The sequence below is a fragment of the Muntiacus reevesi genome, chromosome 3, assembly GCF_963930625.1.
Source record: "Muntiacus reevesi chromosome 3, mMunRee1.1, whole genome shotgun sequence".
Taxonomy (NCBI): Eukaryota; Metazoa; Chordata; class Mammalia; order Artiodactyla; family Cervidae; genus Muntiacus; species Muntiacus reevesi.
The window spans coordinates 187986699-188006618 of record NC_089251.1 but is presented as its reverse complement, the minus strand read 5'-3'; the positions used below and the strand labels follow the sequence as shown (position 1 = coordinate 188006618).

The following is a 19920-nucleotide window of genomic DNA, read 5'->3' as shown; positions in this document are numbered from 1 at the left end:
TGTGATAATGATATTATACAGACTAAAGAGAGTGGAGGCAGGAGGAGAAGGGGACAACAGAGGACGAGATGGTTGGATGGCATCACCGACTCAATGGACATGTTTGAGCAAGCTCCAGGAGTGGGTGAAGGACAGGGAAGCCTGGCGTGATGCATCCATGGGGTAGCAGAGTTGGACATGACTGAGCGACTGAACAACAGCAAAAGAGAATGAAAAGAATCACTTCTTCTAAAAAATTTTAAATTGGGGGTAATGTCACCTATTTGGTAAAGCTCAAATAGGGTCATATGAAGAGATGGGCTGGAGGGTGAATCTCAAGAGGGAATCACAGAGATGATCTCCTATGAGACGTGTGGTTTTAATATAATTTACCAAGAATTTTTTTTCACAATCTCCGTATATGCCATCAGACAACATCAACAATTTTCAAGTCATAATTTTCAACTTTGCTTACTATCATCAAAATATAAATCAGCAAAATGGAATCACAAGTGAACTGGAACCATCAATAATTTATATCATAACCCAATCTTTTCTGCAGATGAAGTTATTTACCTTTCTTATTTTATAACTTTACAAATAACTTACCTTATTATTTCATACTTTTAGGAGCAAATAATTCTTTTGTTGCGTTGTTTAGTCACTAAATCATGTCTGACTCTTTGTGACCCTATGGACTACAGCCCACTAGGCTCCTCTCCATGAGATTTTCTGGCAAGAATACTAGAATGAGTTGCCATTTCCTCCTGCAGGGGATCTTCCCAACCCAGGGATCAAACTTGCATCTGCTGCATTGGCAGGCGAACTCTTTACCACTAAGGCAACAAGGGGGCCCCATTCATGAGAAGTAATTGAGTTTAAATTTAAGTCACCAACCTTCTGCCCTGCAACCACAAAAGTTTGTATAAGCCCTGCTCGCCAACCTGCTACCCTCCCTCACTCAAAACCCCTCTTGTTCAGGGTAAAGACTTTTTGTCCTCTTACAGATCTTCAAACATGAAAAAAAGAAAAAAGGCTGTCCCAAAGTCTTTCAATTCACTGAGATTCCTCTTTATGCCTCTGAAACGGCAATGTGAACCCAAAAGGACTTAATTCTAAGCATATCCTTAGATGAGAGATGCACACATATCTGAGCATTACTATAATATGGTTGCAATGAGAAAACTAAGAATTCTCAGATGAGGTACCAGGCAAAAACCCCACACAGAGGGTCAGAACATATACTGCCATCCCTTCAGTGCAGACAGCTGTTTTTATTTCATTCAACTTAATTACTAGCATCAATAAAAACAAGGAAAAAACGCATTCATGTAAGTGGTTAAGAACTTCACATCCTATCAATTAGCATTTGCTGAAAAATGAATCAAGGACCTGTTCTGTGAAACATGTGCTTAACCAATAGTTTTATACTTGACCTTTAAGCCAGGTTCCAGTTCAACTTACTAGAGTGACACATGGCATGCATAACATTCTCTTTTCTGAGAAAGGTTTTTCATTGGTTTAAGGGAAGGACTCAGGCACTATTAAGCATATAGGACTAGAACTTGCATTCTCCTTTCACATGCCAAAAACAGAAACTAACACTGCATGAAGGTGAATGACTCATCCACAGTCACACTGTTGGTAAATCTGATTGTGAAAATAACCTACAAATATTTAGGACTACTTATTTAATTCAATAATCATTCCCCAACCTACCCCTTCTTGCCTCTTTAAGTAGTTATGAGTCATTCTATAAACAATAGGCAGATTTGTGCCACTGGAGAAGTATATTAGAAATTAAATTTTAAATCACTTTATAGAATGTGCTCAATGTTTCCATCTTGGCCAGAATGCTTTGAGGCTGGCAGGAAAAATGGAATGACTGACTGCCTTTTCACAGAGGAGGACCCCAGGGCAGGCAGCATTACCCCAGAGTGACTTACTTGAGACTAACTTCATAAAGAGACCATATAAACAGCTATTTAAACCTGCATGTTTCCTCCTAGATTCTAGAATCTAGAAGCTTCTCCCTTTCTCGTATCTACACTGCTTTACCACATTGTCTAGGGGAAGACAAAAAGTCAGCAGCATCTGGCCTTCTGATTGTAGCAGTTTGTGTGCACTATGTAATTCTATCTTATTCCTTCTTCTGTCTTGTCCACATCTCCCACAATCTCACTGTAGGTTCTTTGAGAGCATGGGTTACATATTCAACCTCTATGGAATTTCCCAATTCCTAGCACAGAGCCAAATTTCTGTAAGTTTTTAAAAATATCTGTTCATTCATTAACTAGATGCAAAAGTTTTGAGAGACCTATCCCTGGAGAAAGTGAGAATTAGATACGAATTAGATGTCACAGGCAAATCAGGCTTTATTTATTATTCAATTCTGTGTTTTTCAATACTGTAGAAATTCACTACAATTTTCTCATTTTCCTATTTTCAAAAAAAAAATACTGTAACAATTACTTTTATGAAAATATGCAGTATTTTCAATGAAGCAGATATTATCAAACAATATTTGTGAGAAATGTAAACTTCCTGGATAGAATTTATTGATATACAAATATATTATTTTAAATTGCAATTCCAAAAATTCTAATTGTTGAACTGTTACCTAAGAAATAACCAGAGGTGTACAAATGCATCCCAAAACTTTAACCTTTAAACATATAAAATTAGGAGGCAAAACATAAAATACTAGCTACAACCCAAGTTTCTTTTGCTAAATTCAGTGACTTTTAGGACAGTGGGTGATTCAGATAAGCCGATTCCTTGTTCTCTAGGTAACTTTTGAATAACTGAAAATCATTTCTATAAATTTATTATTTTCATTTTAAGAACAACAATTTCTCCTCCATGAATACAAATTAAGTTTAGCTTGTGAGTGAATCACATACCTTTATGACATGATGCTTTTCCTGGAGCATAGGAATCTTAAACATTTGGCACCAGTATGTTGTACCTTTGTTTGGGATGGGAACCTGTCTTAAAAAATAAATAAATAAAAAGGAGAAGGGGACAAAAGTCATATTGTCTTGACATTCTATTAAAAACAATAATTTAAGTTAAAAAAAAAACACAAAAACTATTATACGGTTTCAATAAACCCATCCCTAGAGTCATAAAAACCTGAAAACAAAAAACTTACGTTCTGATTGACCAGATCAAAGTATGGTACGGCTGTAGACAACACATTGGTTTTTTCAGGATTCAATAACCGCAGACTCTTGGTACCACGATTGGATTCATGGTACTTGGGACCTGCTTCTCCCACATCTTCATGGTGGTAGGCCCAGATCACCCTGACGGTGCTGTCCTGGTGAACAGAAATGGGGAGCGTTATGTCTCATGACAGCGCTTTCCTTACCACTGAATTGAGTTTAATGAATGCTACTTAAAGCAGGATACAGAAGCAAAGACATTCAGAGTTTCAATATGGTCTCTCACATAATTGTGTAACTTTGATTAAGCCTTAAAAATCCAAATAGATGAGTTCCTTTTTGAAAGAAATCATCTCTCCCATGCAAGATAATATGTTCCAAAACACTGGGTTGGTCAAAAAGTTTGTTTGGGTTTAGAGTAAGATGTTTACAGAAAAACCCAGGGGAACTTTGTGGCCAACCCAATAGAATGAAGGACAAGTGACTTATTAGTAATCCTTTCATGCTGATAGCAATAGCAAATCACTGTCATGCAAAAACTCCAAACTACTGAAAACAAACTAGCAGTTACCAGGCCAATACTCTCGTTAAGTAGCAGGAGTTTAGGATAACTAAAACCTGTTTCAATGCTATGGAACATTTTAAAGAAAACAAATAAATATAATGAAAGTTCAAATGACTTCCCAGGTCAGGGTTTTAATTTTCAGAATAGATTTTTCCTAGACTCTAGCCCAGTCACATGTATGAATTCAGAGGAAGTGGAAATGCAAGATGAACTTCTGATTCTGGGTTGTTTATTATCGTAGCATCTAGCTGTAATCATTTAATGGACTCTGGGAATGTTCAAGGGGCTGGGGCATTCCAACTAGGGAAAGTACTGTCAGGCGAAACTGGTCGCCCAAAGGGCGGTGGGGCAGTGGGGAGGGTGTGCTGGGATATAGAAAAATAGTTCTGTCCCCCCACACACAACGATGCCTTTATCAGATCTTTATAATAAGAACATTGAAAATAAATAACAAAACAAAAGCTATTCATTTGAAAAGTTACATTATTTCTTAATAAGTCAAATGACTATAATTATTATTATAATTAAAGTATAAGAGCACTGTATATTACATAAAAGTGGTCCATGTCTTTGTACACATTTTTCTCCCTCTTTTACACTTTATGCAGAATGTTAATCAAAACTGCCTCAGATTTTTACATTTCCATTTTTAAAGCTTTGAATTACAAAAAAAAAGAAAAGGTAATTTTGTTGGTCTATACAAAATGAAATTGGTTTAAGAAATTCATGGAAAGTTTCAAAGTACCACATGAATTATAGATCCTCTAAATATTTAATTTGCATACACACAAAGATGTTAATTTCTGCATGATGCCTGACAATAACAAATCTTGTATAACATGTTGACAGGCAATTTTCATCAGTCTACTATTCATCTTGACTTTAGAAATTTACAAAAGTGAATCAGTAACAATTCAGATGAATTACAGCCTAGTATTCAGTATCATAATTCTCTCTTATGTAATATGATTTCTCCCAACCTTTATCAATTGCTTATTTTCAAACTGTATAAAGAAGTTACAATCTTTTATAGATAAAATCACACATACTTTAAGCAGCTCTTCAAAATTTTAGATTCACACAAAAACTGCCTTTATTGAAGTTTATAGTCAGAGGTGGTTTTCCCCCCCTTGTGGCTTCTAAGAAGAATTCAAAAATATTCCCAAAGGACTATGTGACTTTGTTGCTAAGGGTTATTTTTAAATATTTTTCTTTTTTATTCTGCAAAGTATTTCCCGATTGTAAATGTACAATCTGTTCATGCATGCATTTACTGATAGACTTCTTACCGTTATACTCTTGTCATTTATGTCACAGGTATGCAGTTCTCTGGCAAATTCAATTACTGTGTGTGTACTATTTTCCATGGCATATTCTAGGTGGTAATCTTGCTGAGCATCTTTTCTCAGTTCTCTGTTTGCATTTGTAAAATAATCCTGTGGAAAATATGAAAAAGGAAAGAAAATCCAGCTGTTTTAAATTCAGAGTGAAAAGAATTTAGATTAAGAATATATACATGTAACGTTGAAAAATAATTCTGGTTTGCTTATTACAAAATCCTGTATTTACAGTCATTTTTTTAAGTCCTGGGAATTTCCAAGGGGCTGGAGTGTTCTCCCTAGGGACAGTTCCCTAGGAAACTAATCCATATTTGAACTTCTGGCCCTTCAGGAAAAGGCAGTGTGGATTTATAATAGAGAGTATTGAAAGAGATGGAATGAGTAATCACCGAGTACTTTTTCCTCCTTCCACAGATGAAAAGAACTTCAGCACAGGGAAATGACTTGCTCCAAAGTGAAATGACTAACTAGTTCACGGCAAAACCACGACCAGGCCCGGTGTCAGGACTTTTTCCACTATTACACCTTATGGTGTTTACCTTCTGCACTTCTAAAAGCAAGGAGATTCATGTTAAGGTTATCGGGTTTTATTTTAGTATGAGCTTTAATGGCATACATTTATTAAAATGAAATGCAGTGAGAAAATATGGAAAGAAATGACTCTAGTTGAATTACAAGACACTGAAAAACTAGGGATGTTTTGTTTTGGTGGTTCAGCTATAATTCTCACACTAAACTAGTTCAGTGGTGTAAGATCGCTTCTTAGAAGCACACAGATGCAGTGGAAAGGGCATAAGCTTTGAATCAGATAACTAGGATCTGACCCCCTAGTTCTACTCCAAAAATGTCGACGAATTATTGAAATCAAAGTCTGAACTTTTGTTTTAACATTAATAAAATTGAGATAGGGACTTCCTTGATGGTCCAGTGGTTAAGACTTCACCTTCCAGGGCAAGGGTATGGGCTCGACCCTGGAGGAGGAGCTGAGACCCCGCGTGCCTCGTGACCAAATAAAAACAAAACGTAAAACAGAAGCAATATTGTAACAAATTCAACAAAGACTTTAAAAATGGTCCACATCTAATAAAATATTTTAAAAAGGAAATAAAATAAAACTGAGATAATACATACTTATTGTATGAATTTTGAAAGATAAATACATGAAATAGTATATAAGGGAAAAAACTGCCAACCACAGTTAGAGCTCACTCAATGCCAATCTTCTTCCCTCTTTTGCAATTAGAGTAGTTTTTCCCCAAAATATTCTCTGTGCTTTTTACAATTAGCTTTCTATGTTCAGAGTTATAAAAATGATGCTGTTCATTCTTATTACTTATAGAAGACATAATATTTGCCATAATTATACCGGTTTTTCAGCATATAATGGTATTTATTTCTGATAAGTCACAAAGGATTGATTTAGAATATACATGCTGAAAGAAAATTATAATCAGTTTTACTAACACTAAAATTACATTTGAAAAAATGATTGCATGCTTGACAGAGAAAATACAGTTGTACCAGAGAAAAACTTTAAGTTGTCTATAATTGTCACACTCTAGGATACGGATAATAGTATTGTAACAATGTTAAATGACCTAACATCAATTATCATGGTTATGTAAGAGAATGTCCTTGTTCTTGATAATTATACACTTAAACGTTTAAGAGTGGGGAAAAAAAAAAAGAACAAGAAACGGTCATTCTCAAATGGATGGCATTTGGTGTTTTTATTCCTAGCACTTATCTAGGGTAGCTATCTAGTGTACGTACATTCTAGTGTACACATCTTGACATGGTTCAAATCTCACATTATTGGTGATGCAGAGAACCTAACTAACTTCACTCTGGTAACAACTGCAACACATTGAGTACATTCTATGCACCAGTTTAAGAATATTACATGTATTAGCTCATTTAATCTTCATATCAAGGCTATGAGACAAAATGATTTTCCTATTTCACTGAAGCACAAAGAAGTTAGCATCTAGGCCAGAATCATAAAGCTGGTAAGTGGTAAAGCCAGTATTAAAACTCACGCAGTCTGATCTGAGCCTCCTTCTTCACTGATCTACATCACAGTGGCCACTGCTGGAAAAGGATGGGCTAGTTTACATCCTTCTGTCTACAGAACTATACACATCAAGTATTTTTTCATATAAAATGTTACTTAAAAAAAAATGTTACTTTTTCTACTGCTAAAGTCAGGGTCTGTCCAAAAATGTATTCTGAGAACCAGTTGTAATTGTGAAAGCAATTCAAATGAAATATTCCAATGATAACCATGTTTTTCCCACTTTTGATCACATAGATTTTCAGTATATAAATGAAATAACAATGCCTGTGGACGAGGGATTTAGATAAACTAACTCTGTCTTTACACCAAGCTCACATTACATTACATGATTCAAGCAATCATGGTTTTTGCAAACAAACAGAATACAATACAAAATGCAATCAGTTCAAAGAGTAGAATAATTATCCGAGTTTTGCAAATATGTTTCCAAAGCCTTAGTCCCACAAAATATCCAGCTGGCTTGCCAATTTTCCATTTGTTTTATTTCCACTCACCAAAACCAATTGTTTTCAGTTATTCCACCTTTTTCTGGCTTTTCAGATAACTTAACTATGAGAAAGAGCTGTGAAAAGAAGAGAAGCAAAAAGTGAAGTAGAACTAACTATGAGGAAAGGGGAGAAAGTTCACTCAGGTCTCACTGAAAAGCCCTCGAGCTCATCTGCACGGTGCGAAACACCGAGGGTTCAATATTCAGAAAAGACGGCTGTCAACGATGTCAAAGTTCTGCACTTCCGGAAAAGTATGCTTGTCCAAAAGAAGTTGGTGTCTTCAACCTCACCAAGGGGAAACATAAATGAATTTGAATAAAACTAAGGTTGAAGTGTTCAGTTCAGTCAGTTCAGTCAGTTCAGTCGTTCAGTTGTGTCCGACTCTCTGCGACCCCATGGACTGCAGCACGCCAGGCCTCCCTGTCCATCACCAACTCCCGGAGCTTACTCAAATTCATGTCCATCGTGTTGGTGATGCCATCAAACCATCTCATCCTCTGGTGTCGCCTTCTCGTTCTGCCTTCAATCTTTCCCAGCATCAGGGTCTTTTCCAATGAATCAGTTCTTTGCATCGGGTGGCTAATATATTGGAGGTTCAGCTTCAGCATCAGTCCTTCCAATGAATACTCAGAACTGATTTCCTTTAGGATGGACTGGTTGGATTTCCTTGCAGTCCAAGGGACTCTCAAGAGCCTTCTCCAACACCACAGTTCAAAAGCATCAATTCTTCGGTGCTCAGCTTTCTTCATACAAGGTTGAAATGTGAAATATCCTAATCACCACTATAATTCCATTACAATTTTTTTTTCCCATTTTTCAACTTTTTGGGTCTGTTTGGAGACATATCTTCAGATTTGATCATAGTACACCTTAACTACCCAAATAGTGTTATCAGGACATATTTACTTAGCTGGGTCCTTACTAATGCTTGAAAACCCACAAGCTAATCTCTTACTATTCCTGGGAGATTTCCTAGAACAAATATTCTAAACTCTCTCTATATAAGATGCCAACATTTTCCCACCCTCAGCTTTTGATCAGACTTTTCCTTTCACTGAGAGAATTTCAATTATGATATACATGTGAGCTCACATCTTGCCTTCTGTCTATTCTAAATATTATATCACTTAATGGCATCATAAAAATCAATCCCAAAGCAGGAAAACAGAAATAAAAAACAAAGAGAAGATGTGACAAACAGAAAGCAAAAAGTAACTGAAATGAGAGAGAAATATTACAATAGATCCTACAGACACTAAAAGGTTAATAATTTTATATACACCTTGATGGAAAAAGCTTCAATAATTTAGGTAAGAAACAGACATATTCAATAAAAGATACTCTTAATGACCACCAACTATAAAACTCTTAGAGGAAAACAGAGGCAGAACACACCATGACATAAATCACAGCAAGATCCTCTGTGATCCACCTCCTAGAATAATGGAAATAAAAACAAAAATAAACAAGTGGGAACTCATTAAACTTAAACGCTTTTGCACAGCAAAGGAAACTACACAAGGTGAAAAGACAACCCTCAGAATGGGAGGAAATAATAGCAAATGCAACATCTGACCAAGGATTAATTCCCAAAATATACAAACAGCTCCTGCAACTCAATAATACCAGGGAAGCAAACACCACAATCACAAAGGGGGCAGAAGACCTAAACAGATATTTCACCAAAGACGATGGCTAATCAACATGAAAAGATGCTCAGTGTTGCTCATTATTAGGGCAACACAAATGAAAACTACAATGAGGTATCACCTCACACAGTCAGAATGGCCGTCATCAAAAATCTACAAACAGTAAATGCTGGAGAGGGTGGAGAAAAGGGAATTCTCTTGCCCTATTGGTGGGAATGTAAATTGATATAACCACTATGGAGGACAATATGGAGATTCTTTAAAAAACTAGGAAAAGACTACGGTATGGTCCAAGAACCCTACTACCCAGTATACCCTGAGAAAACAATAACTGAAAGAGACACGTGTGCCCCAGTGTTCACTGCAGCACTATTTACAATACCTAGGACATGGAAGCAACCTAGATGTCCATTGACAGATGAATGGATAAAGAAGATGTGGTACCTACAGAGAATGGAACATTACTCAGCCATAAAAAGAAATACATTTGAGTCAGTTCTAATGAGGTGGATGAACCTAGAGCTTATTATACAGAGTGAAGTAAATCAGAAAGAGAAAAACAAATATCATACACTAATGCATACATATGGAATCTAGACAGATGGTACTGATGAACCTAATTATAGGGCGGCAATGAAGACAGAGAACAGACTTGTGGGGAAGAGCAGGGTGCGACGATGAAGAGAGCAGCATGGAAACATATGCACTGCCTTATGTAAAACCAACAGCCAGTGGAAATTTGCTGTGACTCAGGGAGCTCAAACCAAGTCCCTGTTACAACCTAGAGGGGTGGGATGGGGTGGGAGGTGGGTGGGAGGTTCAGGAGGGAGGGGACATACGCATACCTATGGCTGATTCATGTCGATGTATGGCAGAAACCAACGCAATATTACAAAGCAATCATCCTTCAACTAAAAATAAATATATTAAAATGTTAATTAAAAAAAAATGATACTCAATGGCCTATAGTCTAACCTAGGGGTAAAAACTTTATTCCAAGGAAAATTCTAAGCCAAAATGTATTTTACTGGGAATTTCTCCAAATATTTTAGGAAGAGGTAATATCAATCTTTCAAAAACTCTTCCAGAAGAGAAAAGAGGAGGGAATACTTCCTAACACACTTTTTGATGCTAGTCTTACCCTGATACCAAAATCAAAGACATTATATAAAAAAAAAAAGATCATGATCTCTCACAGGCCCAGGTGCAAGTTTTCTTAAAAATATATAACAGCAAGTAGAACACAGTGATGTTTTTTTAAAAAAGGATACTGTATTATGGCCATTCAGAGTTAGTTCAATATTAGAAAATTATCAATGCAACTCATTATATCAAAGTCTAAAAAAAGAAAAACCATGCAATGATCAATTTCAAACATTATTCCATGGTAAAATCTCTCAGTAAACTAGCAATAGAAGGTACTTCCTTAGCCTTATAAGTAAAAGTGAAAGTTATTCAGTTGTGTCCGATCCTTTTTGACCCCATGTCATGACTATACAGTCCATGGAATTCTCTGGGCCAGATTCTGGAGTGGGTAGCCTTTCCCTTCTCCAGGGGATCTTCCCAACCCAGGGATCGAACCCAGGTCTACCCACATTGCAGGCAGATTCTTTACCAGCTGAACCACCAGGGAAGCCCAAGAATACTGATGTGGGTAGCCCTTCCCTTCTCCAGATCTGATGCAGGAATCGAACTGGGGTCTCCTGCATTGCAGGCAGATTATTTGCCAGCTGAGCTACAAGGGAGGAGTCTATAAAACCTCAGGGCGTCACAGGTGGCGCTAGTGGTAAAGAACCCGCCTACCAGCAGGAGACATAAGAGAGGTGGGTTTGATCCCTGGGTCAGAAAGATCCCCTGGAGGAGAGCAGAGCAACCCACTTCAGTACTCCTGCCTGGAGAATCTCACGGACAGTGGACCCCGAGGGCTACAGGTCACAAGGTCGCAAAGGGTCAGACAAGACTGAAGTGACTTAACATGCATGCATACAAACTTAAGAATAATACCACACTTAATGATGAAAGACTGAATTCTTCCCCACTAAGTATGGGAACAAGAAAGCCCTGGGATGAGGCAAGGATGTCCACCTCCTCACTTTCAGAAGGGCCCATCGTTGGTTGTCCACCTCTGACAGCTTGTCTCTATTATTCCCATTCCCTAACTAAGTCATCAAAGTTCCATCCTTGACATTACACTACTCTGTTTTCATATTTCAGTCTTTGGGAATCTCATCTACTCCAAGAGTTTCTAATCATCACCCTTATTTAGCATCACATATCCAAAAGTTCATTGGATACCATTACTTGGAATTCTTTACTTTCATTTCAAATGTAAGACGAAAATTGTATTCACCTTTTATCTATAAGGATTTTTATTTACTTATACTATCATTCTCCCAGCCAGCCAAATTAAAAAATCAGTATTATTAACTTCTTCCTTTATTACTCACAACTCCACAGATAATCCCCAGTCCTATCAATTCCTCATTTTCAAAAATAACCCACCTTTACGTCTGCTCCATTCAACTTGTAAGTTCAGATTCTATCACTCCATACTGTTGTCAAGGTCTTCCTTGAAAATCACGCTCAATGTGCCATTACATTTATTCAACAGTATAGAGTACTAAGTTCTATAATTTGGATTCAAATTTCTCTAAAGTTTAGCCTGGTTTTCCAGGGTGTCAATCATTAATCTCACCACATAATCTCTATTATCTATTTATTATTCCCTTCAAATCTTGGTGGCTCAGTGGTGAAGAATCTGCCTGCCAGTGCAGGAGTCTTGGATTGGATCCCATGGTCAGGGAGATCGCCTGGAGTAGGAAATGGAATCCCACTCTATCATCCTCCTGGAAAATCCCATGGATAGAGGAACCCGGCAAGCTACAGTCCACAGGGTCACAAAGACTCGGACGAGACTGAGTGACTGAGCACACCCACACCCACGTTTCTGCCTTTGCCCAGCCTTTTGCTTTTGTTCATATTCTTCTTGTCTCCCCTACTGTCTTCACCCCACTGATGTATCCACCACTACTTCCACCCACTGAAGCAACTCCACTGAAAAGCTTCCTTTCTCCAAGACTCATGATTCTATCTCTTCTACAAAGTCTTCTCCGATCATTCCAACTGGAAGTGATCATTCCCTCTCCAAATCCTTATTCCTCTATTTCCATCCCTGTGTAGCATGCAATATACTCTAGGCACAGCATCTCTTCTCAACCACTGTGCTTGCTGTTGTTCAGTTACTCACTCATGTCTGACTCTTTGCAAGCCCATGGACTGCAGGACGCCAGACTTCCCTGTCCTTCACCAACTCCTGGAGCTTGCTAAAACTCATGTCCATTGAGTTGGTGATGCCATCCAACCATCTCAACCTCTGTCATCCCCTTCTCCTCCTGTCTTCAATCTTTCCCAGCATCAGGGTCTTTTCTAATGGGTAGGCTCTTCGCATTAGGTGGCCAAAGTATTGGAGCTTCGGTTTCAGCATCGGTCCTTCCAATGAGTATTCAGGACTGATCTCCTTTAGGATTGACTGGTTTGATCTCCTTGCAGTCCAAGGGACTCTCGAGTCTTCTCCAACACCACAGTTCAAAAGCATCAATTCTTCGGCACTCAGTCTTCTTTATGGTTCAACTCTCACATGCATACATGACCACTGGAAAAACCATAGCTTTGCCTATAAGGACCTTTGTTGGCAAAGTAATATCTCTGCTTAATATGGTGTCTAGGTTTGTCTTAGCTTTTCTTTCAAGGAGCAGGTGTCTTTTAATTTCATGACCACAGTCACCATCTGCAGTGATTTTGGAGGCCAAGAAAATAAAGTCTGTTACTGTTTCCATTGTTTCCCATCTATTTGCCATGAAGTAATGGGACCAGATGCCATGATCTTCGTTTTTTTAATGTTGAATTTAAACCAGTTTTTCACTCTCCTCTTTCACTCTTACTGAGGCTCTTTAGTTCCTCTTTGCTTTCTGTCATAAGGGTGGTGTCGTCTGCATATATGAGGTTATTGATATTTCTCCTGGCAATCTTGATTCCAGCTTCTGCTTCATCCAACCTGCCATTTCGCATGTTGTACTCTGCATGTAAGTTAAATGAGCAGGGTGACAATATACAGCCTTGACATACTCCTTTCCCAATTTTGAACCAGCCCATAGATCTAGGTCCAGTTCTAACTGTTGCTTTTTGGCCTGCATTCAGGTTTCTCAGGAGGCAGGTAAGGTGGTCTGGTATTCCCATCTCTTGAAGAATTTTCCAGTTGTTGTGATCCACACACCCAAAGGCTTTATTGTAGTCAATGACCCACTAGATATTTTTCTGGAATTCTCTTGCTCTTTCTATGATACAGTGGATGTTGGCAATTTGATCTCTGGTTCCTCTGTCTTTTCGAAATCCAGCTTGAACATCTGGAAGTTCTCGGTTCACATACTATTGAAACTTAGCTTGAAGGATTTTGAGCATTACTTTGCTAGCATGTGAAATGAGTGCAGTTGTGAAGCAGTTTGAACACTCTTTGGCATTGCCTTTCTTTGGGATTGGAATGAAAACTGACGTTTTTTCATCCTGTGGTGACTGTTGAGTTTTCCAAATTTGCTGGTATATTGAGTACAGCACTTTGACGGCATCATCTTTTATGATTTGAAATAGCTTAGCTGGAATTTCATCACTTTCACTAGATTTTTTTGTAGTGATGCTTCCTAAGGCTCACTTGATTTCACATTCCAGGATGTCTGGCTCTAGGTAAGTGATCACACCATCATGGTTATCTGTGTCATTATAATCTCTTTTGTATAATTCTTGTGTGTATTCTTGCCACCTCTTCTTGATATCTTCTGCTTCTGTTATGTCTATACAATTTCTGTCCTTTATTGTGCCCATCTTTGCATGAAATACTCCCTTGGTATTTCTAACCAGTGGTAATTGCCTAGAAATAGACACCTAATCTTGCTAATCCAGTTATAAATTTACACCTTTAGAAAAGTTGTTTATACTGTGAATGAAACAAAAGAAGGGGAGCAATAGATTATTTTCCCACTTGTTCTTAATTATATTTACATATGTTTAAGACCTGATGTGGAATGCATTTAACCATATACCAGAATGAGTTTGGGACTGCATGACCTGTGATGCAGACACACCTGGGAAGACTGTTACGACCTTCTAGCCCTTAAGCAGACATGAATCTTATGAAACTGACATCGACATTTAGAAAAAGAGTTTATGCACACAATGGTTCGCTGAGATCCTTACACTAGGGGGTATTCCCTACCTATTTTAAAGAAAGAAAAAAAACCAGATTTGCGAAAGAGAACTCCTATTTTAGCATATTTTCTAATGTTAATTTATGTCCTCAGAGCCTAATGGAGTGACTTGCATATTGGGGAGTCATTCAACACATTATGCACAATTTTGAAAGTAACACCCTGCCTTTCCTTTTGATAAGTCTAAATGAGGGGGTAATTTTGAAACTAGAAGAACCTATGAGCCTCCAATATTCATATCTTTGTGGTACAGGAATAATCTGACTTGGTAGGAGCAAAATATTCCCCAGGAGTGGCTACCTTCTTCCTTCAGCCTATACAAAAAACTATATGAACTATAATTAAACACAGGCTCAGTGATGTCAATATTATACAATAAAAGAATGGCCTACTGGCAAACTTTAAAAGCACAATTAAGTGAGTCGAGAGGAGACGAAAGGGCAAAAAAACCTGGGTCTCAAATTTCTTATCCTTCAATTATTCTAGCACGGAGAAAGGAAAGAAGAGAGAGGAAAAGAGGAAGAAGGAAGAAGGAAAAAAAAGCGAGTCACTAAGAGAACAATCTTGAGAATGGATCATTCAAATTGGCTAAACCGAAAAAAAAAAAAAGTGTATTTAGTGAGGTCAAGCGTTTCCTGACAGTTTGACAAAGGGATAAATGTTTTCAAGTGGGTAATTAAATGGAATACTTACTTTGTTACTATCATCTTCTAGGGGGAAAAATGGAGAATGACAGTACAACATCGAATAACATTCAAATAAGAATTTGAATACTGATAACATGACCTAGAAATGTATCTTCACAAAACCAGGTAGTATAGTACTTACGGGATATTTAAGGGAATTTTCCAGGTCATTTTTACTATTTGATTTTCACTTTTAGGATTAGAAACAAATGGCTCTCCTCCTTCTCACTCCTCATCCAGTTTAGCAAATGGGGCCAGATGTAGCTTCACTGTACATCCATGGTGAAGGCCATTCCCTAGCCATCTCGCTATAGTGCTTGATATTCCAGGAGTTTTAATGTAAAAGCAGGAATATTGATCACAGTGCACTCTCATTGTCACGGTCTGATTATAAAAATCACAGCCATCGTAAAAGTCCCATTGTATGATATATGTATCAAATATACTTATAAATTATAACATAAAATACTGATACATAAAAGTAGGCTCTGATTAATCATTAAAAATTAACTTTATGAGGGTAGGAGGGTTGAGGACGATTCAGAGAATCATGATTCTATAGAGATTTTGTAAGCATTTAAGAATAAAAATATGTAGATGTTTTAATTATGTAGTAAATAAAAACTGCTATGCAAAAGTCATCCTTTTTACTTTTTCATTTCTAATGTTCTGTAAAGTGAAATGTGAAAGTAATATTTTACTAGATAAATGATTTTATGTGGATTTCAATCATATTTGAACTCAAATATCTGCATAAAGATAAGTTTCAATATGAATTATCATTGAGGCTTTATTTTTTGTTTTTATCAAAGATTATATGAATCATATATTAAACTTGTTTATATTTTTTAAACATAAAATATTAGCTTTACCCTTGAAAATCTGCTTTGATAATTAGACTTTGGCAATAAAATAAATCTGCAGTTGTGTCATAAAAATCTTACTCCTGAAACATATTCTCATGGGATATTTTTCCTTATGCACGGGTTATGCTCTGAAATAAATGAAGCATATTACTGAGATTTCAAAATGCTGTGTGGTAATAGTAAAACTAAGCCAACAACAACAAAAGTTGGCATTATCATTTCACATGACAGCCAGAATGACTGCCACCTTCAAACTAAGATAACATACCCAAAATGCTAGCCTTGATGATCCACAGGATGGCTACAAACTCATTAAAAACATGATTACGCAGATGTGAAATTGGTCCTCACTCATTGTCAGTCTTCTCTCTCTTGAATAAAATCTCTTTAACAGCAAGGAGCTTTGACTGGGGCTGTGTTAAACAGGATGAAGTGAAAACTCTCACGGGTGTAATAAAAGATATGAATAAACCCCAGTTCAGCCTGGGGAACTGAACGTCAGCACAGCTGCACGGGGAACCTTGAGAAAAATGTGACCATCTGTCATCATTTTCTTCAACAGGTGCTTGTAGTTTTTCTTCTTTTTCTAAATCACAAAAGCCTTGTTACTTCAAACATTTCTGTTTGTAATATCCATTTCTGTAATAAGTGTTATGGTGCTTTAATAATACTGAGAGTATAATAATAGATATTTTGTGTTCAAGAGAATCTTTGATCCTAAGAAACCATAAAACCCTATAAACAAACCATATAAATATAATCTTCAGATTTCAGTATAAGCTGATTTTAATAAGTTATTTCTTTGCTAATCTTGGAAGTTTGAGAGGAGTGTCAAATCAGAAGGAGACTGCCTTCTAGGAACCACTTCAGATAAACTGAAACTCTCTAGTTCTAATTAGTGATCTGTTAAGTAGCTGCCAGAATACCAAAACAGGAGCCCTGTAAGCTTGAGTTCCAGGGAGGGGCTACCTGAGGAATCTGGTTGTTCTTTAAGAGCTACCTTCTGAAAATACACATCCTGATTTTTCTCCCACAGCCAATCATCTCATTTTAGCTTTCATGGAAAGAAATTTAATACTTTGCTATCATTATAGAATTATCAGATAAAGTGTAAAATTAAAACTTTGACTCGATCTCTAAGAATAGACTTCAACGAAAAAAAGAATTTCAGATTTTACCATTGACATATTTTTACTTTCACCCTATTTCATCATCTTAACTTAAAAAAAAAATTTTTTTTTAGATGGTTTCTCTTAACTCTCTATGACCAGTTTGTGAATTCGCATAGTTGTATCAGACTCTTTGCGGCCCCCTGGACTATAGCTGACCGTGCTCCTCCATCCGTGGGATTTTCTAGACAAGAATACTGGAGTGGGTTGCCATTTCCTTCTCCAGTGACCACTTTATGCCGGGAATAAACTTTGAAGAGAAGCCTCCTTCTTTTCTGTCTTCCCTCCTTCCTCCCTCCCTCCCTTCCTTCTTCTCCTTTTTTCCAACACAAATTTTATTGCATGGTTGATATTCTTCAGTCCCTGTGGTAGGGCTGAGAGCACACGACTGTACAGTATACACTATAAGACAAAGTCCCTATCATCATCAAACTGATGGTGTCGTTGCAGAATAAACAATTTTTGAACTTAAATAACCAAAAATATTTTGACAATAAGGGCTTATAGGAAAATAAAACAGAGATTCTAAAGATGGATTGGAAAGCCTGGAGTTGAGGCATCAGAAAAGTCACCACTGAGACAATGAGACTTATTTTGGGAAATAAACTACATTTAGAAGCCGGCCAATGAAATGTCTGGAGGAAGTAGGTCCGGGAAGAGATAGCAGTTGTTGAAAAGGATCTAGAAGGGGAAGAGGCAGGGGCAAGGTTTACCCAGTTTGGTGAAGCAAATAAACACCAGTTTGACTGAACTCTAGTGCCCCAAACAGAAAAATGAGGTCAGCAGGGATCAGCTGGTGCCCCAAATGTTATGATGCTTTACAAATCAATATAGGAAGCTCAAATTTAATACTGACCTTATACAGTCATTTGAGCCTTAAGCAGGAAGTGCCATCTTTTGATTGATGTGAAAGTATGCATATATGTGCCTAGTGTGCAAATGTGTGTGTGTGAGAGAGAGAGAGTATGTGTGTGTGTTACTGAGGCTGCCGTGTAAAAATGAAGAGAAGAAAGAAGAGCCATGGTCAGAAGCCAGGAATCAAGCAGCGGTCAAAGGGGTTCATGCTTGAGTGATGGTGATAAAACCGAAGGGAGGTAGGCAGGTTTTACATTTAGTTTGGGGGAAGCACCAATAGACCTGAAGACAGGTTTTATATGTGGGATGAAGGAAGGAGAAGAAAAAGGGATGACCCCTAATTTTTGACAGAAGCTACCAGGAGGTGCCATTTACTGAGAAGGGAAAGGCTGGGGAAGAAGCAGGTTTAAGATGCTATCTAGACACCCAGGTGAGAAAGTCTAGAGGCAGAGTACATATAGACTGTTTTTAGAACAAAATAATGCATCAACCAAGTTTCAGAAATTTACTGATTTTATAGTCAGCATTGAATATAAAAGCTCCTAAAATCCTCCAAATTCTTTTGAGTATTTACAAGTCATAAAACATTCTCTTTCTCCTTTTTCTTCATTTTTTAGGTTTCAGAACGAATATATATTCACTATATAGGATTAACATATATTTACTAATATAATTCAAATATACCGAAATACATAATAGGGAAAGAAATGAAATACTCTCACAATAATTGTAAAGATTCACTGCACACCTATTCACAGAGACAGGAGAACTTCTTGAAGCAGGTTAAAAAACAACATAGACGTGCTCACTTCAGCAGCACATATACTAAAATTGGAACAATACAGAGAAGATTAGCATGCCCCGGCACAAGGATGACAAGCAAATTCATGAAGCGTTCCATATTTTTACACGTGAAAAGATGCTCAACATTGCTCATTATTAGAGAAATGCAAATCAAAACCACAATGAGATACCACCTCACACCAGTCAGAATGGCCATCATCAAAAAGTCTATAAACAATAAATTCTGGAGGGGGTGTGGAGAAAAGGGAAACCTCTTGCATTGCTGGTAGGAATGTAAATTGATACAGCCACTATGCAAGACAGTACGGAGATTCCTTAAAAAACTAGGAATAAAACCACCATATGACCCAGCAATCCCACTCCTAGGCATATGCCTTGAGGAAACCAAAACTGAAAAACTCACATGTACCCCAATGTTCGCTGCAGCACTATTTACAATAGTTAGAACATAGAAGCAACCTAGATATCCATCAACAGATGAATGGATAAAGAAACTATGGTACATTCATACAATGGGATACTTCTCAGCCATGAAAAGGAACACATGTGAGTCAGTTCTAATGAGGTAGACGAACCTAGAGTCTATTATACAAAGTGAAGTAGGTCAGAAAGAGAAATATAAATATCATATACTGACACCTATATATGGAATCTAGAAAGATGGTACTGATGAATTTATTTTCAGGGGGGCAATGAAGAAACAGACATAGAAAACAGACCTATGGTCATGGAGTGGGAGGGGAGAGGAGGAAGAGGGTGAGATGTGTGGAGAGAGTAACATGCAAATTTACATTACCATATGTAAAATAGATAGCCAAGGGGAATTTGGCTATGTATGCATGTATGTATGACTCAGGGAATTCAAACAAGGGCTCTGTGACAATCTAGAAGGATGGGATGGGGAGGGGGGTGGGAGGAAGGGAGCGGACATGGGTGTACCTATGGCTGATTCTTGCTAATGTACGACAGAAAACCACAAAATTCTGTAAAGCAATTATCCTTCCATTAAAAAAATAA

General features: G+C 37.4%; 1 protein-coding gene and 1 non-coding gene across 2 annotated transcripts in view; one reads left to right on the top strand and one right to left on the bottom strand.

Moving 5' to 3' along the window:
* The window catches only part of MOXD1 (monooxygenase DBH like 1), an 87908-nt gene that overhangs the window by 56641 nt on the left and 11347 nt on the right, over positions 1 to 19920 (bottom strand). The window contains exons 2-4 of the mRNA XM_065927791.1: positions 5001 to 5147; positions 3134 to 3301; positions 2883 to 2966 (exon numbers count right to left, since the gene is read on the bottom strand). Coding sequence (XP_065783863.1) covers positions 2883 to 2966; positions 3134 to 3301; positions 5001 to 5147 — 399 coding nt within the window. The remainder of the gene's footprint in view (positions 1 to 2882; positions 2967 to 3133; positions 3302 to 5000; positions 5148 to 19920) is intronic.
* Positions 18901 to 19006, top strand: LOC136165665 (U6 spliceosomal RNA). Its single transcript, XR_010662669.1, has one exon. It is a non-coding gene; the product is annotated as a U6 spliceosomal RNA (small nuclear RNA).